The 25,000-nt window shown below is 41.4% G+C and overlaps 1 protein-coding gene across 12 annotated transcripts in view; it reads right to left on the reverse strand.

Moving 5' to 3' along the window:
- AnxB9 (Annexin B9) overlaps nt 1–25,000 on the reverse strand; it is a 42,813-nt gene that overhangs the window by 3,534 nt on the left and 14,279 nt on the right. For 6 of the 12 annotated variants that reach the window (XM_086532205.1, XM_086532203.1, XM_086532206.1 and 3 more), the window contains 5 exons: nt 10,198–10,374; nt 7,525–7,703; nt 7,043–7,218; nt 5,152–5,325; nt 2,021–2,202 (listed from right to left, as the gene is read on the reverse strand). In XM_086532205.1, the coding sequence (XP_086388331.1) occupies nt 2,021–2,202; nt 5,152–5,325; nt 7,043–7,218; nt 7,525–7,703; nt 10,198–10,374 (888 nt within the window). Of the gene's footprint in view, nt 1–2,020; nt 2,203–5,151; nt 5,326–7,042; nt 7,219–7,524; nt 7,704–9,588; nt 9,625–10,197; nt 10,375–16,400; nt 16,546–25,000 lie in introns of those variants that run through there. The other 6 variants (XM_043003670.2, XM_086532199.1, XM_043003669.2 and 3 more) reach the window with 2 other exon arrangements.

Raw genomic sequence — 25,000 nt, forward strand, 5'->3', positions numbered from 1 at the left:
ACAATTCACTCATAGGGAGTAAACCTTGTATGATTTTTTGCAATCTGCTCAATTAGTGCAATAGTCAGCAAAGGTTGAATCATAGTGTTCACTCTATTAAATAAAAAATCATAAATAATAAATAAATACATAAATATGTGTATATGTATGTGTGTGTGTGTGTGTGTGTGTGTGTGTGTGTGTGTGTGTGTGTGTGTGTGTGTGTGTGTGTGTGTGTGTGTGTGTGTGTGTGTGTGTGTGTGTGTGTGTGTGTGTGTGTCTATATGTGTGTGTGTGTGTGTGTGTGTGTCTGTGTGTGTGTGTGTGTCTATATGTGTGTGTGTGTCTATATGTGTGTGTGTGTCTATATGTGTGTGTGTGTCTATATGTGTGTGTGTGTCTATATGTGTGTGTGTGCATCTATATGTATGTGTGTGCGTCTATATGTATGTGTGTGCGTCTATATGTATGTGTGTGCGTCTATATGTATGTGTGTGTGCGTCTATATGTATGTGTGTGTGTCTATATGTATGTGTGTGTGTGTGTCTATATGTATGTGTGTGTGTCTATATTTATGTGTGTGTGTCTATATTTATGTGTGTGTGTCTATATTTATGTGTGTGTGTCTATATTTATGTGTGTATGTGTGTGTGTGTGTGTGTGTGTGTGTGTGTGTGTGTGTGTGTATATGTATGTGTGTGTGTGTGTGTGTCTATATGTATGTGTGTGTGTGTGTGTGTCTATATATATGTGTGTGTGTGTGTTTGTGTGTCTATATGTATGTGTGTGTGTGTGTGTGTGTGTCTATATGTATGTGTGTGTGTGTCTATATATATATGTGTGTGTCTATATGTATGTATGTGTGTCTATACGTATGTGTGTGTGTGTGTGTCTATACGTATGTGTGTGTGTGTGTCTATATGTATGTGTGTGTGTCTATATGTATGTGTGTATGTGTCTGTCTATACGTATGTGTGTGTGTCTGTCCATATGTATGTGTGTGTGTCTATATGTATGTGTGTGTGTGTCTGTCTATATGTATGTATGTGTGTGTGTCCATATGTATGTGTGTGTGTCTATATGTATGTGTGTATGTGTCTGTCTATACGTATGTGTGTGTGTCTGTCCATATGTATGTGTGTGTGTGTCTATATGTATGTGTGTGTGTGTCTGTCTATATGTATGTATGTGTGTGCGTCTATATGTATGCGTGTGCGTCTATATGTATGTGTATGCGTCTATATGTATGTGTGTGTGCGTCTATATGTATGTGTGTGTGTCTATATGTATGTGTGTGTGTGTGTCTAAATGTATGTGTGTGTGTCTAAATGTATGTGTGTGTCTATATGTATGTATGAGTGTGAGTGTGAGTGTGAGTGTGAGTGTGAGTGTGAGTGTGAGTGTGAGTGTGAGTGTGAGTGTGAGTGTGAGTGTGAGTGTGAGTGTGAGTGTGAGTGTAAGTGTAAGTGTAAGTGTGAGTGTGCGGTGTGCGTGTGCATGTGCGTGTGCGTGTTTATTCATTCATTTATTCATGCATTCCTAGTAAAAGGATTTAAATAGATCATGAATCAATTAAATCATTTGTGCTAAATCATTCATTAATCATAATCTAATGTATATCAATTAACATCAATGAATTAAAAAGCCGCATTAGATAAGAGAATGCGGGATATGACCAGTTAAACCATAATATCCACTATACTATAAATTGTTAATCTTTCAAAACAAGCAAGCATTTATTTATGCCATTGGAAAACAAACACAAAATATTAGCCTCATTCCCATAAACGTGACCCATATCTTGAGGTGTTGATTTTAACCACTCCTAACATCTAATGTTTATAATTATGATCATTACTTTCATTCATAACAAAATACTAACAAACATCAATTTGCACCCCTAACAGAAAGATCCAGATCAAGGGTTTACCGTGTCTATTCCGAACAGAATCTATTTCCCCAAAAGCTGGCACCTAATGCCCTCCCTTGCTTTCCCCATGAATGATATCCTACAACATACAAATAAAATCTCTCATCTTACCTTGATGTCCTTCTCCAGAGGCTTCTTGAACAGTTTCTGGTATTCCTGCTTGATGTTACCCATGTCAATCTCACTGCGCGACACCACCAGACGGATGAGGGCCCTGTCATTGGTGCCTGCCCCTGCCATGGAATTACGCAGCTCCTTGGCAAAGAAAGCTGCACGGTTCTCGATGCACTGGTCTGAAATGGAGGAGGATTTTGAAGAGGTTTTGTTGCATGTCTGGGACCGATTTTTACTCCTTTTAGGATTATGTCTTATCAATACATGTGTACTGATGTTTTAACCCTCTCTGGACGGGTGGTACAGTACTGTACCGCTCATTCAAAAGCCCAATGGCCAGGCGGCACAGTATTGTGCCAGCCATTTAATTGATTTAGGCCTAAGCGCTCGCATTGTGACATTCAAGGCTGGAATGCCCCCGTCGTGAGTGGGTTAAAACAAGACAAATATTTTTTGTTTTTACCATCTTTTTAAAAGCCAGAATAACATACAATAAGATTTCCTAGTCAATCAGACATAGAATATTCAACATTCAGAAGTAAAACCGTCATCTAACAGCATTTTCCTTTTATATTAACAAATTACAATGATATCACATCTAAAACCCATTATACAGTCTTCAGTTTCTCTTTTCAGTTGTAGTCACATTATTTTATATACATATATATATATATATATATATATATATATATATATATATATATATATATATATATATATATATATATATATATATATATATATATACATATATATATATATATAAATGTTGAAAAGATTCCTTTCCCAATATCTTAAACCTAAACGTTGATGCCATGAGCATTTTAAGCCAGAAGGCAACACGTTGATGCCATGAGCATTTTAAGCCAGAAGGCTACACGTTGATGCCATGGGCATTTTAACCCCTTCAACACGAGGACGCGTATACTGCGTCCTCGCAGCACTCGCGTCAAACCCGAGGACGCGCATACTGCGTCATGGCTGAGTTCTGGTGGAATTGAGTTTTCTTTCTTCCGGATACTGTACGAGATCTTTCTGAATAGAGGTCGGATATGATACGATATATTACTTGACTTTCATTATTATTAATTTATTACATAAGAGTGGGATTTGCTTATACCAGGGGAGGCATTGATGGGCCCTGCTAGCAATCATTTTATTATTTATTTATGGAACATTATGTAAAAATATAAAACTTATTATGATTAGTTTACCCTACTATTTCAATCGTTTTCTTTGGTCATCTGAGTGAGGCCTCTCACCAAGGTCACTCTTTCCATCTTCCTCCCAACCCATGTAAATAACTTGTCACATGCATATGGGGGAAGAGGTTAACTATGCATATTTTGATATATAACACATGATGATTATGTTGAGGTTTTGGCTTAAAACTTGTCATATTCAGTAGCGACGTTTAAAATTTGGCGTGCGCCGGCAGCTCGGATATGGCGTGAGGGGTGTTTTCTACTGCCCGTAGTGAAGGGGTTAAGCCATAAGCCATACATGTAAGGTGCCACAGACAGTTTGGCTGTTTTACTGAATGGTAACAAGAGAGAGGAGGAGGAGTGTATGTTTGTCAATGTTTTTTGACAGATAAAGAAGGTTTCAGTGAATTTATTTCTTTTTTCATTAAGTCATGAAAGTGACGTTACACTGAGTGTACAGCATACCTTCCTCCTGTATGGAGATTAAACTACAAGTATATCTGTCTAAATAATACTATAGCATACCAGTATCCGCTACAAGTTTCACAACATGAAGAAATACAAAAAAGGGAAGATTTTCACCACTCTAATGTATAAATGAGCAAAAGCTGGGCAGAAAAAATGGTTGTGGGGCAAAGCACAAAGCTCTTCCATTCCACTAACCCTTCCATCTGAAAAGCCTGCACCAATTTCATAGGCCCTATCGACAACAGGTTAAGGGTGTAACCAAGCAAATATGAGATAATATGTATCTAGTCTACCTTCACAATAACATGATAAATCACGATAAATCAAGTCAATCTCACTTGCCACTTGGGGAGTAGTAGTGCAAATTATGCTATCAAGACTGCTAGAGTAACAACTAAATCTCAAACCATTTTGCCTGCTTGTACAAAGGCTCAAATCTAGGAACAAGACATTGGTTTATATTGTGATCTTCTTACAACCTCTTGACTCTGTGTAACTATAAAATATGCAGAATTCTGAACAGAAAATTATTTATACGAGACTAAATAAAATAACTACAGACATGTTATTGCATGCCTATTGCAGATGGTTATACCACTTTGCTGTATACCATAACCTCAATTTTCTAAAATTAAACATTTATTTGGGAGCCGATAGTCACAGAGGGTGGAAAGAGGGTGATGATAAAGGAAAAAAATTACATATTAAAATACAGAGAGGCAGCTAGGAATGTCCTGATTGCAGGAAAGGGCACTTGGTAAGGGAACAACTGGTTAAGGCAAACTAAGGATTTAATAGACTACTTAATTATACAGAGAGGACTAACAAAAGAATAGGATGGATTGTATACCAAAGTTGAAAAAATAAAAATGTGAATTACAGCCACTAAAGGATTTTGACAGCCATATAATCGTCACGTCTTTGTCAGAAAGTTCAGGAGGTGAGATAAGTATGAATAATAATAAGGGGGTCTGTATAACTGAAATTCACTATTGTTGCAATTTGTAGCATGACTGCAAGAGTGGCCAGCCCCTGTGGCATAATTTGCCCATGCTAGTGAGAGAATTACACAAAAAACAGTAGAATGGGGAATACCCAGTGCACTATTTATGCAATTTTCCGTTATATTTTGAACCAAGAGGAAAGTGGGGGTTATAGGAGGTTGGCGGAAGTGTCATTGTAGTACATATATGAAAGCACACAGTTTGCTATCATAGAATCTGGGTAAGAAATATATAAAATGTTTCCCACCCCCTTTCTTCAGCCCTCAAACTGAACATCTAATAATAAATAAAAAAGAAAACAATTCATACGCTAATATATTTCTCCAAATCCCAACATTGAAGCACACAAAAAATACCATTTCCATCCCTAAAAACAAAACCGAATTACCTTGACAAAACCATAACAAAAAATACAAAAAAAAATACAAAAAAATATCTTTCAAATACTTACAGACAGTCTTCATGCCAAGCTTTAGGTCTCCAGACAGCTCGGAATCAATGGCATCCCCAAAGGTCTTCCCCTTGATCTTCTTGTACTCGTCGAAGACGCAACGCAGGAGAGGGTAGGAGTAAGCTGACAGGATGCGGTTGAACTCTGCCTCATCTGTTCCCATCTTGCCTTCACCTATGTAGAAAAAAATTATAATAGTAGTAACTCCTTCTATCACTGTTGAATTACCTCTGCAGTTACTTTTGCTAACCATATTATCAGCAATAAGATTCTTCCTTACTTTCTTTTTAACTCATTTGAGGCGTGTGATGTGATATCACGTCATGGGTATATTTCACTCTCGCCGGATAATGTCCTATCATGTAATGATCTCTCCCTCAAAACAAACGTTTTACGTCATTATGTATGTACATAATCATACGTGTTCCATTTGTACAGACAGTCTTATTCACTTGTGAAAATAATGTAAACAAATAGAAAAACCTCCTATTAGTCACCCAATTGATTCTGGGGGGAATTTAGAGGCACATCACAGCATCATGCCAGGAGATATCTTTCGTATGGTCATTCCATGTGCTTGTTATCTAGCCAGTGGGCACGACATTAGGCAAATATAAGTCCCAGTGTGAATGGGTTAAGGGTGTAATGAGGGGGTATTTGGCAATACTGCCCCCCCCCCACCCCCCTCTAATGCTCTTCACATTGTGAAATACCTTTCCTTATTTAGCAAATAGCAGAAAGAATTTACCTACTTTATCGTCAAAGCTGAGGCTTGCAAACCCAAGAAAATATATATACATAAGAGGCTTTCACACTTAATGATCATTCTGGCCACATATTATTCTTTGACAGTTACTAGAAAAAATTTACCAGATTTGTCGGCAAATTAACCCATTTGCGACAGGTTACACGATATAAAGTCATGGGCATATGCTGCTCCTGCCGGATGACATCCTATCACGTCATGATCTCTCCCTCTGAATACACGTTTTACATAGTTACATATGTATATACTCATTTCAGTTGCATCTGTAGAGACACATTTTTCTAAACTTATCAAATGATGTAAAAAAAACACCTCTCATCACCCTATAGAACTGGTCAGGTGAAAAGCACTCTGATAGACCCAGCATGGCATTGCGCCGGGAGAGATCTCACCCCTGAGGGCTGCACACGCTTGTTATCTTCAGGAAAGAGTGGCATTAGGCAAATAATCACCACATCACAAATGAGTTAAAGATCTGCAACCCCCCCTAAAAATCAATTCATTTTCTGTTCATTCTGATATTCTTATAACAACTATAATCTCTAAATAACTTCCTTTCCACTTAGTTCATCACATCAAAACTTAACCCTTTCCCGATGGGGCACAGGCTACACGAAAACCCCTACGTCGGGCCATTGCAATATTACATTGGAAATGTCACACTGGCATGACGCCCCGGCATCGGGAATTTAGCTGTGTCACACAATTGTGACACACCGTCGTCATAGGGTTAAGTTATATACCCATCACTCATGACAAAACACTCCAGTATCAAAACAATGGAAGATAACTACAATACATTAACCCATTGGTCGCGGTATCAAAAAAATGTTTGTGCAGTAGGATGGCTGTTTTACATATCTGGCACGGTACCATCCGCGTCTATGACCGACTCTGCTTTTGCAGTAAATCATGCCATCTGCTGCTAATGCGTTAATTGGGTTTCTTGGAAGTTATCTCCCCCTTCCAATTATCCCTTTTTCTGTGTAAAGGGTTATTCTGCAACACCCATCAGGTAACCATACAACACTACCCCACAGACAAAAAAAAAAAAAAAGAAGTAATCATCTAATTTCTTAAATAATCTACTGAAGGATACTAATGACTCAAGGGCAGATGACTAACCTGCCTTGTACAGCTGTTGGGCCAGACTGTTTGCCAAGGCAGGATCGCAGTTACTCTCATCCCTGGCACAAGCACACATCGAGATGAGGAGACGGCGGAAATCTCCTGAGGTATCTCCATGGAGATCTTCCTCCAGCTTCTTGCGGTAGTGCTGATAGTAAGCATTTTTGATGACCCTGAAATGAGAGAAAAACACATAGGTGAATGTAATACAATATAATACAAGGTATTCAAATGGTCTTTTCTTCTGCATTTATAAGTATATGTACTCCTACTAAACCCACTGAAAACCATATTTAAAAAAATAAAAATAAAATAAAATCCATTTTTTTTTTATATGATATTTTCCAACAATATCATGAAGTATAACAAGCTGAAACAGACAACAAAAAGTCAAAAACACATCAATGCAGACAACTACAACCGTTTCTACATAATCTCATATGACAATAAAATGCTGCAGTGTGAAGTAGCAGACTCACATAAGCGAGGCATTGTCCCTAGTGCAGAGGATCTCAACCAGGGTTCTCTCGTTGGTTCCGATCCCAGATATGGCATTATGGATTTCCGTGGCCAAGAAGAGCGGCAGAGGCGTCATCAAGGCAATGACGACATCTTCAAATTTGCCGCTCAGCTCACTCTTCAGGTCCTTCACAAGGTCCTGCATAAGAACTTAAATAAGCTCATGTTTATATACAAAAAAATATTTCTATCGCATGAAGAAATATATCAACAAAATTCTTTAATAAAGATATACTATACAAACACTTAAAAAATAAAGAATATATATATAAACAAAAACAAAAGATACAGAGTTTTCTCTGTATTAGAACAACAGGTTCTGATTTCATTAACAAAGTCAAGACCCCTGCAAAGACAGAGATGAATCCACGTGAAATTATGAAGGGGTTCTAGTGTGTGCATCTACATGGGGTGAATGGAAACCTTTACAGATGGTACCAAGAATATCAAGCTTCAAATAATTCAGCAGATCTTACAGTAGTCTGCCTAACTACATCTCTCCCTTGATCAGAGAGGTTTGGTTGCATTGCCAAAGAGTCAACATGTGGGGATGCATTGCAGCAAGTATAATACAGTAGAATACAAGAGTAGAGTAAAGGGATTGGAGCAAAGGGTGGGGGGTAAAAACAAATGAAATGTGACTCAAGAAATGTGGAAATGTGAAATAAAAGAAAATAGAAAGTATCCTCGGCATAAAAGGGAAGGGGGAATCATGACTGGGGCAGGGGGGTGGGGGGTGTCAATAATAATCTAATGAGACAGTAATATTGAGAATATAACCATACATATGCAAGACTGAAAATTTGACAGAAAATATTTTATACACAAGGTTCCAGGTAAATAAATGTTCCGACCAGCATTTAGATATAATCTTTTTCTTGATGAGGTGCATTCTTAGTCCACTTGCCCCCAGCCAAGATTTCTTTACAACTCCCCTGTAGGAGGTGACACCAAAGTGAAACAGAAGAAATGAGGCCAAACGTTAAGCTGACAGGAGGGACACACAAAAAAATGATGCAGAAAAAAGATGTGTACATTTCAGACTCAACTTAATGAAAATAGTGTTCAATGAGTTTCCTAGTATCTATCTATAAAAAGCAATAAATCTAGAACACTAACTGTCCATTTATCAATCTACAAATAAACACACTGTATATAAGCATCTTGGGGGGGTTACTTTAAATTGTTTTCATGGTTTTCATAACTCCTGACTCTGAAAAGCAAGCACAATATCCCCATTAGCAAGCATATAAATAAAGAAAGGTAATTAAGATCTTTGTTATCATCCAGCCAATTAAGGTCAGTAACCTCTACATGTGCAATGTTCATTTCAGTTTGACTGAAATTCAAACAAAAATCTTAATTTCACAAAAGTCAAAATAATTTACAAACATTTTGAATTGTAAACTAATTACACTGCAAAATGAAGGTTCCAATATACTATTGCAATAACTACTACAAAATTCTTAAACAAAAAACATTGACAATAATGATACAATTCCTTTTGATCTTCAATATTTTCATACACTACTAATTTGTTAATATAAACATTCTTGTGCATAACTACAGGGAAAGTTCTCTACTTTAAGACGAAGTGAAATGCAGATACCAAGTTCCATTAATACTCCATTTCATTTCTCTAGAAGCACTTAAGCTCTGCTGTATAATTTGAGTAAAGTATTTTTCCTACAGTAACTGAACATAGCAGCTGAAGAAGATATGATAGCTCGGAAGCAGTACACAAAGCTTGTTCAGTTCAGATGCAATATACATCACCAGTCTGTTCACTCTAATGCCAAAATTTTGCATATGCTTGTGTCGTATCACCAATGTAACTTCAGCATGTCTAAAGTCTCAGCATGAAATGGGAAGACGTTAATTCACTTGAAGGTATCCTACACTGCTGCTAGAGTCCAAGGCAAGTCAATTCAGGAGTAAAAAGACCTGACAGCATCATGCAGAGTAAACCCTTCCATGGCAAGGAAGAACAGTTCTGTACATCGACTGTTGCACTTCAGACTTACCCCTGTGAGTGCCTTCTTAGAATCATCTCCTTCCTCCTTTGACGTGGATATGGGAATACAAGAATCCATATGAACTTGTAACAAGGAAAAATACTTGAACAAAATTTTACTAAACAAACTTTTGATTTTTGCTATTACTGCATTGCCCATAGTGTCTAATGAAGGACTGACTATTGATATGCACTTTATACAATGAAAATCTTAATCACTTATGAATTTTACAGTATACAAATGACACAAAGTCTTACAATAATTACTTTCGATTTCAAGTTATACTTTCAAAGGTAATGGAGGGAATACTTACCATGTAACAGACTCCACTTTAAGAACACACATATTTGTACAACAATAACAGTATTTCTCAATAACCTATAAACCTTTAGAACACCGGCAATTCTCAAAGTAGTTTTGTTCTTTACACGTCACGAGGAATTAAATGTTAATTCATCTGTTAAGTTCTGAAGTTCTTCCTGATGTTCAAGAAATATCACAGTACAAAATAACCAAGTATACATCATTTGTACATTGGAGTTTCCGTCAATGAACACTCGCTGAAAACGAGGCAACCGGCTCTTTCCAAAGCCCACACTCCCCAACATATGAACTAACCCTGCCATATGACTGCTGGTACTTCAGCATGATCTGCTGGCGCTGGTCAGACGTCCTGCGGGACAGGATAGCGATGATGGCAGCCTCATCTGTCCCAAAGCCCTTCATGGCCTTCCTCAGTGCGGCAGCGTCACTGCTGGGGTCAAAGTGCCCCATGGCCGTAACGGTGGGAATCTCCTGTGGAAGAAGAGAAAGGCGTTCTAAATATACCAAACCACACTCATCACAAACTTGCTTCAATAATCATGGCAAACACAAAGATTTGTATAGTTTTGATAATCCCAAATTTCATGAGAATATGTTTTGCATATAGGTCAATTCTTTTTCGCATTTTTCTTTCATGCATGCATTTATTCCTTAAAAATATGAAGTAGAATTCTTCCCCCTTCAAAAAGACCTAAATAATCAAGATAATACGTACATATACTTCATAAATTTTGACTTATAGAGGTTGCTCATTTTCCAGCTTTTTGCCACATTACGAATGAATAAGAAAAATACATATCAATGGAAAGAAAACCTATTCCTCCCTCAGAAAACACAATCTAAATTGAATTTCCAATTACGTTTGCCTGACTAATTTACTTGCAAATTAAAGTGATATCTTTTATTAATATCATGTTGCCTTTTATTTCTCTGAATCCATAATTTTGTAAAAGCAACAGAGAATGCAATCATTACCCTTAAAAATAATAATAATAATAATAATAATAATAATAATAATAATAATAATAATAATAATAATTTCAACTCTTTTATCAACATAAGATCTACCTTTTCAAAATAAGCCCAAAGTCAATTTTTCTATGACAAACAATGACTTCAAAGTAACTAAAAGAAAACAGTTGATTTGCGATCCAAAGAAGGATGCAAATAGATAGAAATATAAAATCACAGCCATTAAAAAAAGCTAAATATTTCCCAACTTGGTGGTATATCATTTTCTTTCCTATTTTTTTTCTCCCATGTGTATAGGGAGGCAGAACATGACAGCGCCGACCATCTTGGGTCCTTGACTCTAAAAGCAAACGAGGTAACTGACTGTCTGGGTGCGAGTGTGTGTCAGTGCGAGTGTGTGTCAGTGCGAGTGTGTGTCAGTGCGAGTGTGTGTCAGTGCGAGTGTGTGTGTCAGTGCGAGTGTGTGTGTCAGTGCGAGTGTGTGTGTCAGTGCGAGTGTGTGTCAGTGAGAGTGTGTGTCAGTGCGAGTGTGTGTCAGTGCGAGTGTGTGTCAGTGCGAGTGTGTGTCAGTGCGAGTGTGTGTCAGCGCGAGTGTGTGTCAGCGCGAGTGTGTGTCAGCGCGAGTGTGTGTCAGTGCGAGTGTGTGTCAGTGCGAGTGTGTGTCAGCGCGAGTGTGTGTCAGCGCGAGTGTGTGTCAGTGCGAGTGTGTGTCAGCGCGAGTGTGTGTCAGCGCGAGTGTGTGTCAGCGCGAGTGTGTGTCAGTGCGAGTGTGTGTGTCAGTGCGAGTGTGTGTGTCAGTGCGAGTGTGTGTCAGTGCGAGTGTGTGTCAGTGCGAGTGTGTGTCAGTGCGAGTGTGTGTCAGTGCGAGTGTGTGTCAGCGCGAGTGTGTGTCAGTGCGAGTGTGTGTCAGCGCGAGTGTGTGTCAGCGCGAGTGTGTGTCAGCGCGAGTGTGTGTCAGCGCGAGTGTGTGTCAGCGCGAGTGTGTGTCAGCGCGAGTGTGTGTCAGCGCGAGTGTGTGTCAGTGCGAGTGTGTGTCAGTGCGAGTGTGTGTCAGTGCGAGTGTGTGTCAGTGCGAGTGTGTGTCAGTGCGAGTGTGTGTCAGCGCGAGTGTGTGTCAGTGCGAGTGTGTGTCAGTGCGAGTGCGAGTGCGAGTGCGTGTGCGTGTGCGTGTGCGTGTGCGTGTGCGTGTGCGTGTGCGTGTGCGTGTGCGTGTGCGTGTGCGTGTACGTGTACGTGTACGTGTACGTGTACGTGTACGTGTACGTGTACGTTAGGGTATTTCAATAATTGCAACTTTTGAAATGTCATTGTGACTGTACAAAAATAGGCTCCATATATCATAAAAATGAAATGTGAAAAAAATCAGCTTGATCTGATAACGTTTAGGGGTTGCACTTTTCAATTTAATATTTTACGTATTTCCGCGGAATTGGGGCCGCGCAGCGGACGAGGTCCACGCACTTCGAACTTCCTCGCTAACGTTAAGTGATGATAGTTCCCTTCCGAATCGTAATCAAATTTGTGTCTTTAGGTGCAGGAAGTTCCTCGCTGACCTTGGGAACCTAAATATTGCATGCAACAAATTTCTCACAGACCTTAAGCACTTAAATACCGCATATAGCAAGTTCTTCAATGACCTTAGGTCGGAAGTCTTTCAATACTTCTAGTTCCTCACTGAACCTAATGGCCTGTAAGGTAATGCCGTGTTTCTTCAATAAGCATATAAACGTTAGTTAATTAATAACATTATTATACATTCCAACAAGCTTCTGTTGTGTTGCTACTTGTTTGTGATATATTGGCACGATATATTTCGCTGAAAGTGTTTGATTGAAATTCAAACTTTTCTGGACGACAAATTGCTTTGAAACTTGTGACTAAATTGAAGAATTATATCAGAAATTTGGACTGAAGACTATTACTAAACTAAAGGCCATCACAAAAGTACTTAACATAAAGAAAGTATATTATTATACACAGGAGGAGAGTTTGAAAGCTTCGTTTATTGGTACTGAAATCATATCTTTTAAAGGCAAAAGACAACCGAGAGAGTGCTACAAGAAGACATCGAGTGGTATGAAGCAAAGTTAAATGGTAGTGCTGCATCCACTGGTTCTGCTGACCATAAAGCCATAAAAGGAAGGAATACAGAAATAAGAGGAAATGTAGTCTGACAAATAAATTACTGAGTGAGATTCAGGAATGTGTGAAAACGATACAGATGATGAACATGAGAACGGAAACTTAATCTTCCTCAACCTTAGAAGATTTATCCACTCCTGATGACTGCCAGAAGGGAAACGGAAATACACCACGGAAATAATGCAACAAATTTTACTGATTTTACAGTAGGTCTTGACAGCAGATTGATTCCTTTAGATACTACCATTTTCCGCAAGAAGAGGCAGGCAACTATTGGTAAAAGAGATGACACTCTAGCTTCATTGAAGATAACCAATATGAATAAAAACATGTCATAACCTCAGGGAATTAATTGAAGTGATTGATTTTTATAAGGATATAAATGATGATGTCCGTTTTCAGTGGCCAATTAACTTTAATGCTATTGACGAGTAACCAATCATAAACTACTGAACAGACATGCAAAATTATTTTGTCTTGAGTCCTTAAAAGAATTTAAAAAACATAATATTGCCTAGGATATTTGTGCCAGTTGGTGTTAGGTGGTTAGGTTATATGTGTGCATCATTACATGTTTGTATATCACTTGATGTTGTACTTGATAAATTATGAAGTATTGAAAATGCTAATTTGCCATCCAAGACCAAAGTTGGCTTGAAAGACAATTTGATTAGATGCTTTGGGACATTGCAAAAGAACCCTACTGTTATCAAAGGTATCTTCGAGTTCTCTAAGATCCATTTCTTTTGCTGGCGAAAAGCTGTAATTAGTACAGAGCCGACAATATTTCAGGCAGCATTTGGGGCATCTCAAATGTGTTCAGAAGTAGGGATCAGATTAGGGTTTGACAAATCCTACTTTGCATCCATCAGTAGATATCTGCATAACACATGTAATTTTCATGCCACTCTCTCACGATGGTGACAGCATACATGAGGTATTTGGTATGCTGAAAATGGAATCGGAAAAAGCTGGATATACAAACCAGCCAAACCTGAAGGATCGAATTTGGTACAATTTTTCCTATGAGAAGTTATGGAACCTCAGCACAGAAAAGTTTATGAATGTCCCAGGTTTTTTCGGAAAGAGTGTTTAGTTCCCCTTTGTTATATCATATACGGGAAGATATGAATAAGGTATGCCATCTCTATGGCCAAGGTAACCACTCTGTATGGGAGGCTAAGAGTGTACTAATTCCCGACCATAATCAGCATTGTGAAAGACTGATTGGAGACATGAGGCGGTCCTGGGACTTCAATACCCTTGTCTCTATATCAAATATACGGTAATTGCGGAAGAGATTGAAAGGAAATGTGGATAAGGTAATATAATATATGTGAGAAGTTGTTGCCAATAAAAGATACGTTTCTAATTTGTAATATACTTTCACAATGTGTTTTATTATGATTAATTATAGAAAAGATACTCTTAAAAGTTAAAATTATACTATACACGATTGAATAAATCAACATAATTTGAATACATCGTTAAGTAATTACTGCTAAAATGACGAAGAAAATATAGAAAACGGGTAATTTCACCCCAGACTAAACTAATTATTTGATCGTATTTTTCGTATCTTTGAGTAAAAAGTGCAATAGGTAAATATTGATAAAAACAAATAAAAATGGTATCACTAGTCAAGAAAAAATAAATGGCGCCTACTTCTGAACAGTCTCCGTGAATTTGAGAGATTTTTCAAAAATCACCAATTATTGAAATACCCTAGTGTACGTGTACGTGTACGTGTACGTGTGCGTGTACGTGTACGTGTGCGTGTGCGTGTGCGTGTGCGTGTGCGTGTGCGTGTGCGTGTGCGTGCGTGTGTGTGTGTGTGTGTGTGTGTGTGTGTGTGTGTGTGCGTGTGCGTGTGCGTGTGCGAGAGAGAGTGCGAGTGAAGGAGAAAGAGAAAAGAGAAAAAAGAGCGAAGAGGGAGGAAAAAGAGCGAAAAGGGAGAAAGGGAAAGGGAAAGAAAAATAAAGAGAAAGAGAAAGAAAAAAGGAGAGCGAGAGTGAGAGTGAGTCAGTGTGTGCGAATGTGAGTGTGAGTGTGAGTGTGAGTGTGAGTGTGAGAGAGTGAGAGTGTGAGTGTGAGAGTGAGAGTGAGAGTGAGAGTGAGAGTGAGAGTGAGAGTGAGAGTGAGAGTGAGAGTGAGAGCGAGAGTGAGAGAGCCAGTGTGCGCAAGTGTAAGAGAGAATACGAATGTTTCGAACACGAGTGACCAAACGTACGTGTGAGAATCAGAATATCTGTCCATACGAATATGTTGGCGCCAAGCGAGCACATGACACAACCACCACCATCACACACCCACATATCCCCTCGTCGCTCACGCCCTTTAGTCACGTGAATGAGCAAAAACCCCCACCGCCTTCGAAAAAGGGGCGTACAAATTAACTAAAAGGTTATCATGGATTCGGTCGCATTGATAACCAAATGCCACCAAGCCACAGCTGCCTATGACTGTACAGTATTGAGGCGTAGATAATACTCTGTGTTGATTTTTTATTTTTATTTATCTCTCTCTATTTATTTTTTGTCTGCCACTTTCAACCTCGTCATGACTAGGTGTTTATAAATGAATATCCAAGCGAACTACGTTAAAATAATTACTACTCGCTGCAAGTTTCTGGTAACTATCCACGACACAGGAAACATCTGCTATTTGAATCTAACTCTCATGAAAAAACATGTTTTTTTTTTAATCAAATTCATTACTATCATAAGGGTGCTATCACTACGTGCTCTATGTGCCAAGTGACAGATCGAGTAGCCGGTCTACTCGCATCGTGATAAGGGCATTAAGGGCATTTCATATTCGAAGCATGAGAGAAAAGGCAAGGTCATCGCCCCCCCCCTCCCCCCCAGAATAAAAAAAAAACATTTTCGCAATCGCCTTTGAAGGAGAAAGTGCATGTGGTAAGGCTCTCTCTCTAATCATGGTTGTCTGAAGGCTGAAGAAGATTTCACCGTAGTAGGTCACCGTGTCACTATCATTACTTGAAAGATCAGTTGGATTCTTGCAATAAGTTTGCGCAATGTTCTTAAGACCCTTGCCAATGTCTGAAGGTTAAGCGGATCCCTTTTTACCAATCACACGAAGAGGAAAACTCAAGAAAAGCAGCGAGCTTGTCATCGTGTTCTCCCTCCAAGGTTTCCCTGCACCGCGTCGCAGGCTTTGCACACTCCTCCCGGCACTCCAACACGCCCCTTCGCCCTAAGACACGACCATTTTCCCTTCAAAACGAGACTTCGCAAGGACTCTCCATGACCTTAATGTAGCTTATCCCATGAACACACTATTCCGAAGCACGTCTCGCCTGGTGTCACATAGATCAAAGCGCAAAGTGTTGAATAAATGGCTGTCGCCGCCGCAGCACTTACGGTGTAGTCCATGTTGTGCGGCGTCGCTCGCTCGTCTGTCGTTCCCTTACGTTTATTTCTCTCTGGCTGCGGGGTTGCCAGGCCACTATTTATTAGTCATTCCATGCTCGCCATTTCTATAGGCCTTTTCCCGAAATATTCTTGTAGCGACTCATTTGCCTGACATTTCGGTAGCACGTGATGGTGAGGATTATTATTCTTAAATGTCAGTGACTTATTAAGATTGAAATCGACTATAAATGTAATTGTTCACTTCCAAGAACTATTCATTCCTTGATGCAGACTCATCTCCTGGGAATATTCTTGAGGCATGACTTTGGCTATCCCTTCTCGTGCTCACCGACTTGGACAGTACTTTGAAAAATCAGTCGGACGGACTAACCCAATCTTCGCGATCTTCTCTTACGAAAGATGTATATATAAACAAAAAAATGTTCAGCCATTCCGTCACATTTAACTGTCAAGCCGGCGCAGTCCCCGCATAATAATAATCCTAAACTAAATGCTATCCTTATAATAAAGACATGCAGCCAATATACTTTTTCTCGTTGAATAATTCTCTACATCACTACACTGCTAAAGAGTGAGTCCCTCTCCCAACAGCTGCCGCACACATGGGGGTGAAGACCTCAGCATAGCAACACCGCTCGCCCCGTTTGGGTTACACAATTGTTATAGGAGTATGATGATCGCAGGGCAAGAATCCTAACAAAGGGGAGACTTAAGGCTATGTATTCTGTTGCTGTAGCCACTCCTTCCATCCCTTCCCAGATTCACAGTCACTCCTACAGTTCCCGGTGCTGTTGGGTTGGGTTGGGTTGGGTTGGGTTGGGTTGGGTCAGGGTCAGGGTCAGGGTTAGACCCAAATTATCAATCACTCTTTGCTTGGTTCTTTCCCTCTCTTGTTTCTCAGAAACAGCTGTTACTAGCCCTTAATATTATATTTACATTCTTATCGGTGATCCATTCTCTCTCTCTCTCTCTCTCTCTCTCTCTCTCTCTCTCTCTCTCTCTCTCTCTCTCTCTCTCTCTCTCTCTCTCTCTCTTCACACACACACACACACACACACACACACACACACACACACACACACACACACACACACACACACACACACACACACACACACACACACACACACGAGAATACGGATTAACAGACAGAGAAAACGATAAACAGATAAGAGCGAGAAAGGATAGAGAAAGAGATAGTAAACAAAAAGTGCGAGTAGGAAAAGAAAGAGGAAGTGGGGAGTCTGCCAAGCGAGTAGCGGGAGGGTAGGAGGGGGAGGGGGGGAAGGGGAAGGGGAAGGGGGAGGAAACGAGGGGGAAAAGGCCACGGTGGGAGGATGGTTCACGCCCAAGGTCATCAGTACCGCCCTCCATTAATTCGAGTTTAAAGGTACCAGGGACCTGGGTGTGGTCCCGAAGATTAGTTATTCAAGAACTGGCAGCCCTCTCCCCATCTTCCCCCCTCCCCATACTCCCCATCTTCCCCCCTCCCCATACACCCCCCTCCCCATCCTCCCCCTCCTCCCCTACTACTCTTCGATTACATTCCTTTCCATCTTCACTTAACAACCCTCTCCCACGTCCTCAAGACCCTAACGAAGCCAAGACACCCGTTGCAACGCCCCAAACCCTCGCGAAAGCTTACGACACTTAGATCCCTTTTAAATCCTTTCCTTGTTCAAAGATACAGGACCTCCTCTGTGCCTTGGGAGTACTCGCGAACATTCAGTATCCCTGGCCGCTTGCCAAGAGGGGAAGGAAGGGTGAGGGGAAAGGCAGCGGGGATGAAAGTTTACTCCTCAAGTGGGGGGGGTGAGGGTGAGGGGGGGGTGGAGGGGGGGGATGGAAGGAGAAGGACAGATATAGCACAAAAAAAACTGTGGGAAGGGAAGTACACTTATCAAGAGGCAAAGAGAGGGGGAGAAAAAACAGAAATAGGATGTTGTGAAACGAATGGGAGAGAGGGAGAGGGGGGGAGAGGGAGAGGGAGAGGGAGAGGGAGAGGGAGAGGGAGAGGGAGAGGGAGAGGGAGAGGGAGAGGGAGAGGGAGAGGGAGAGGGAGAGGGAGAGGGAGAGGGAGAGAGGGGGGAAGAGAGGGAGAGAAGGGGGAAAAGGGAGAGAAGGGGGAAAAGGGAGAGAAGGGGGGAGAGGGAGAGAAGGGGGGAGAGGGAGAGAAGGGGGGAGAGGGAGAGAAAGGGGGAGAGGGAGAGAAAGGGGGAGAGGGAGAGAAGGAGGGAGAGGGAGAGAGGGGAGAGGGAGAGAGATCCGGATGAAGACGGAGATAGGGAGAGGATGAACAGAACGAAAAAAGGTTCAAGAAGAAAACATCAGAGTTAAAAACAAGTATAAAACGAAATAGTAAAGAAAAAGAAACAGAAAAAAATACCATCGTTTGAAAAGAGAGAAAAAAAAACATAAGTTGATATTCGCGCTGAACCCAAAAAGGCCAGTCAGTCAGTGCCCGCATCCTGCCCTCCCATAGAGAGAGAGAGAGCATGGCGCCCAAAGCAACGGCGCCTGTGATCCCATCCTATGGGTTTCCCCCGGGGGAGAGGGGAGAGGGGAGCGGCATCGTGGCGCCATCCAGACTGTCCTTGTTGGAGCTCTGGCGACCGAAAAATCGATGAAAAGGTCCCCTATATACTGCGTCTTGGGAGGGGGAGGGGGGAGGGGGGAGGGGGGGATTGGTGGCTTTTGGTTGTTCATGAATGTGCACGGACGGACAGAGGTGCACCCTTACGTAAGTATGTATACACACACACACACACACACACACACACACACACACACACACACACACACACACACACACACACACACACACAGACAGACAGACAGACAGACAGACAGACAGACAGACAGACAGACAGACAGACAGACAGACACACACATATACACACACACATATATACACACATATATACAGACATACACACACACACACATATATACATACACATACACAAGGGAGCGTGTGTAACCGCGAGAACGCTCTATTTTCTTAAGCCTAAACCTACATTCAGTAATGTGTGACTGTCCACATAGCCTCAGACTTAGTCTCCTCTACACTCTTCCTTTTCCTCTACCTCTTTACGACAAACTTAACTTTTAGGAAGGAAAAGTTGCGTTTTATTGAAAATAAAAGTAATAATAACGCGATTTTCCACATGTAGAATGTAGAATCGGCTGAATACTGACAAGTGTTGACGTACTAACAAACTTATTGTCATTACTTCTACTCATGGCAACAAAGTCACAACAACTCAGCTATGTCACTTTCCCTAAATCCTTTCTCACACACACATAAACAATGTAGGTGTGATAGGCACCTCCCCTTAATGATATCGATTTTTTCCCTCATGTCGCTAGATATTTATCTGATAAGACCCGCCGAAGCAAGAGCTAACCTTATTACCGAAACAAAGAATTAGAACTTCTCTCTCTCTCTTTCTCTCTCTCTCTCTCTCTTTCTCTCTCTCTCTACCCCTCTCTCCCTCTCTCTCTACCCCTCCCTCTCTCTCTCTACCCCTCTCCCTCTCTCTCCCTCTCTCTCCCCCTCTCTCCCCCTCTCTCCCCCTCTCTCACTCTCTCACTCTCTCACTCTCTCACTCTCTCACTCTCTCACTCTCTCACTCTCTCACTCTCTCACTCTCTCACTCTCTCACTCTCTCACTCTCTCACTCTCTCCCTCTCTCCCTCTCTCTCTCCTTTATCTATTCGCCGTACTCCAGCAATTCTCGATGTATTGACCCTAAACATCCTAATATCCAATTTCGTAAACCATAAGAGTACTCGTTAGTTGGAGTGTGTGTGCGCCTCGTGTTTGCGTGTTTGTTGGGGTAGCCTAACCGTCATCATCGCTTAGACACCGACCGACCGACCGACCTTGAGCCCTGCCATCAGTAAGATCCGAGTGATGAATCATTCGTTACCAAATAATCCTACATTACTTATAATAATGATTTTTGTCATATGTTTCTTCTTCTGCGTATACACAGTGAAGTTCCGATAACGATAACCGGCACGTAATCAATCCGGAAACTTCGTTAATTAAAATGGGAGCTGCCTCAGTTCTTATAGCAGCGGCATTACATTAATATCATGTTATATTCGCTGATAATTACGCTAATGGGATCCAAATAAGACAGTACCACAAAACCTGGACAAAATGCCACAGTCGCGCACACTCCTGTCAAAAAATAATCGTTACATCCGGTGATAAACATTTTCAGCGTTCATGTTAGTCACGTGCGACCTTAGCCGGACACACGGTCTAATAATTATTATCTGTATTGAGAATTAGCTGCCACGTCAAATAATTGTATGTGTGTATGTTTCTTCTCTGACTCTCACTCTCTCTCACTGTCCATGGAAGACAGGTGATATCTCATGACAAGCCACTCACACGAAGAACATAATGTATGCAACGACTTCAGGCGACGGTTTGGCCGACCTGAACCCGTCCTTTTCTCCTTTCTCAGTGGCTACCATCTCATACAATTTACCATCAGCCTTCTCTTCAGTATTCGACCCCCCCCCTCTCCCTCTCCCTCTCCCTCTCCCTCTCCCTCTCCCTCTCCCTCTCCCTCTCCCTCTCTCTCTCTCTCTCTCTCCCTCTCTCTCTCCCTCTCTCTCTCCCTCTCTCTCTCTCTGACTTTGTATTTCCTTGTCGTCCTGTTTTCTTTCTGATTATCCCGATTCTCATTCGCTTAGCTCTTCCTTCTAGTTTCCTGGATTTCTTCTTTCCACCACAATCTTCCCTTTTCCGTCCTGTACTCCCTCCAAAGGACAGAGTCTACCCATCGCCACCCCGGCACCACTCTTCTCTTTACGAACTAGTACTTCTCTATTCTTCTAATAACCTCTCTTCCTCCCCTATTTACTCTAACCTCCACTTCATCCAACACCGACTCCAAGAAAATCTCTCTCCTCCACCCCACAACCTATTCGCTGGAGTTCTGACGATTTCTGACTCCACACCTCATTCTATCAGACACTCTCTCTCTACCTCAAATAAAACACATGATTCACTCGTCCTTCAAGAACATTCTTCACCCACCTAAAATGCCCCCAGGCCTCTCTTCCCTTCCAATTGGTTTCTTGATAACATCCTATAACTACCTCCTTCCGCATGTCAATCAGCTGTCTCCCAGTCCGAATCATAATCATAAAGTTCGGACACGCAAGTTCCGAGATTCTAAAAATCGACTGAAACATTAACACAGCATCGACTCTTACAATAAAGCAGTTCGGTTCGCTGTGTTAGGCGAGCTCAGCTTTGTAAGCTTTTAAAAAGGAGCTGTGGAAAAAAGGCCTTCCTGTATTGATAAGGATTTTAATGATGTTTTCATCATTACCTATTGGTATATATTTGAGGAATACAGATGACAAAAATACGAATTAATACAAAAAAATACAAAATACAAAAAAAAAAATGAAAACAGCTAATCTTTCGTAACTGGTCTTGCCTTCGTACTACAATAGTCTTCGATCCAATGACTAACAATTCACCTAACCATCAACAGCACACCGTCCCGTAGAAGTACCCATCAGGAAATTATGTCGTGTGTTTGTTTGCGGACATTGTGTACCTTACCCCCCCCCCGCCACCCCACCCCTCTCCATCAACAAAGGAGCCGACCTTTGGGGAACCTGTCGGAAGCAATTGAAATTGTAACTGAATACACACTAATGACTTCTGTTTACATTTTGTTTTCGGTCACGTGTTGTTATGGTTTCCAATCACTTCGAATTACGTGTTTACTTGACTTAATTTTTCTTTATATTTTTTCTATTATTTTTTTCAATACGAGTGCTTACTTAAAATGACTAGCCGTTCGAGTTAACAGGTACGTCATGCGTTTCCTCAATTCTAGCAACGGAAACATTGGTATGTCATTTAAGTTGGATACGCTAATAATTCGGGTCAAATTAAGAAGCATCTAAATACCTAAAGCAATACTAGCTAACCTGAACGAATTACAAGACAGACACAGACACACGCACAGACACACGCACAGACACAGACACACGCACAGACACAGACACACACGCACAGACAGACAGACACACACGCACAGACAGACAGACACACACGCACAGACAGACAGACACACACGCACAGACAGACAGACACACACGCACAGACAGACAGACACACACGCACAGACAGACAGACACACACGCACAGACATACAGACAGACAGACAGACACACACGCACAGACAGACAGACAGACACACAGACACACAGACACACAGACAGACACACACACACACACACACACACACACACACACACACACACACACACACACACACACACACACACACACACACACACACACACACACACACACACACACTCGTGTTCAAATGAGTTCGTCACATCCGGTGATAACAAAATATTTTCAACGCTCAAATTGTAATATCTGTGTTTGTGTATAACCCCATTGCCTGCCTGTGTATAATCCCATTGCCTGCCTGTGTATAATCCCATTGCCTGCCTGTGTATAATCCCATTGCCTGCCTGCCTGCTTGCCTGTGCCTGCTTGCCTGTGCCTGCTTGCTTGTGCCTGCTCGCCTGTGCCTGCTTACCTGTGCCTGCTTACCTGTGCCTGCTTGCCTGTACCTGCCTGCTTGTACCTATCTGCATGTGCCTGCATACCACGCACGCCCCCCCCCTCCCTCTCCCTCTCCCTCTCCCTCTCCCTCTCCCTCTCCCTCTCCCTCTCCCTCTCCCTCTCCCTCTCCCTCTCCCTCTCCCTCTCCCTCTCCCTCTCCCTTTCCCTTTCCCTCCCCCTCCAAGCCAGTCAGATGTAGAACATACGTGTATTGAGAAAGAAAAAAAGGGAAATAAAGAGACAAGGAAATTCCAAAATATGCTCTCTCACACGCCCCCCCCCCCCCTCTCTCACACACAAACACACACTCATGTCTCCTGTCCCTTACCGCAAATAAATAATCTAAAAGTACCGATTCCATCTAAATCAAAACTATGAAAGTTCCTTGCCTCAATATCCTATTTGGACAAATACATACACCCAAGGATAAAAAAAATAAAAAAAATACGGAATCCCCATCAAAACAAGACACGCCCCTCGGTGCATTCCAACTCGTTCCCGCGAATTCCCAGCATCGAGAATTCTCACACACTCTCCGAGCTCTGTGCTAATTCAACCACATGGCATTTTGCAAATGTTGAGGGCTCGCTTGAGCTGTGTCTATCGCTTGCCTGGGCGTCGTGGTATAATCAGCGAAAAGGTTTGGCCGGGCGATGAGCTGTCTGACCCGAGCTGACATTTCCGGAGCGACGCACACGGAGACGCATACACTCGCACGCATATTCATACCTGTGGCTAAAATCGCACTCATACTCATTCCTCATACACAAACTCTTATATATATTGACACACACACTTCCACACTTTCTCTCTCCTCTCACCCACACACTCTCCTCTCACACACACACTCTCCTCTCACACACACACACTCCTCTCACCCACACACACTCCTCTCACTCCTCTCACTCACACACACTCCTCTCACACTCTCTCTCTCTGCAGTGCTTCGTCAGCAATGACTCAGCAGCACCTGAGCTTTGGCGTGCTGTCCCAACTTCACATAAAATCACTCAATCAAACAATAAAACAAACAAACAATTCAATCACGATCGAATGAGAAATAATTAATGAAAGAAACTATCCAAATATAATTCTTTCCTCGCTTCGTCATAATAAAAAAGTTACTCCACCCAAAACAAAGATATAAGAGTAGTCTTCTCGACTCGTTACGCAACCTTTGCTAATCGTATATAAACACTGGGTATCAAATTCCTCTCCCTGGCTGGGCATCCGGTCTCTTGCCTGGCGTCATGCGCAGCGCGTTCCGATGTCATGCAGTATCACCTGTGACGTTTTTTTTTTTTTTTTATCTGCTGTGGATTCACTGCGTTCCAAACTATAAAAAAAAATCATAAACTGTGATGCACGATTGTCCTTTGGTTTATTGACAATTTTTTTGCTTTGTTTTGTTTTCGCGAGTAACATTCCTGCTTTGCCTTGCTTTGCCCTGCCTTGTCCTGGTTTTTGTCCCCTAATTTGCATGATTTGTCCTGCTTTGTCCTGCTTTGCCATCTTTGTCTTTCTTTGCCCCGTCTTGTCCTGCATTTTGTGTCCTACTTTGTCATGCTTTATCCTGCTTTGTCATGCTTTGGCCTGCATAGCTCTGCTTTGCCCTGCTTTTCCTGCCAGCTGGTGAATGCCCAGTCGCACGATTAAGCTCTGAACAACTGGGCACGGGAAGCCTTCTGCTGAAACTTTTCGGTTTGCCGTGAACAAGTGAGTAGAAAAAAAAGTCAACAAGAGTAAAATTATTATTTGAATTTTGGGAATCAGGAATTACCCAATCACACAAGGAATGTGATTCAAGATTCCACATCATGATTCCTCTCATACTCGTTACAAATTTTCAAAAAAAAAAAAATCAATATGGATATAAAAAAAAACCCTCGGCAACAAACAACAACGTATATTAAACGAAAGAGTTCAAAATCAAAGTCATCGCGTCCTTTTCGCTAAGCTGCCGGGA

This window comes from Penaeus japonicus, unplaced genomic scaffold (genome assembly GCF_977035675.1).
Source record: "Penaeus japonicus unplaced genomic scaffold, GWHDUDI00000001_assembly GWHDUDI00000037, whole genome shotgun sequence".
Lineage (NCBI taxonomy): Eukaryota > Metazoa > Arthropoda > Malacostraca > Decapoda > Penaeidae > Penaeus > Penaeus japonicus.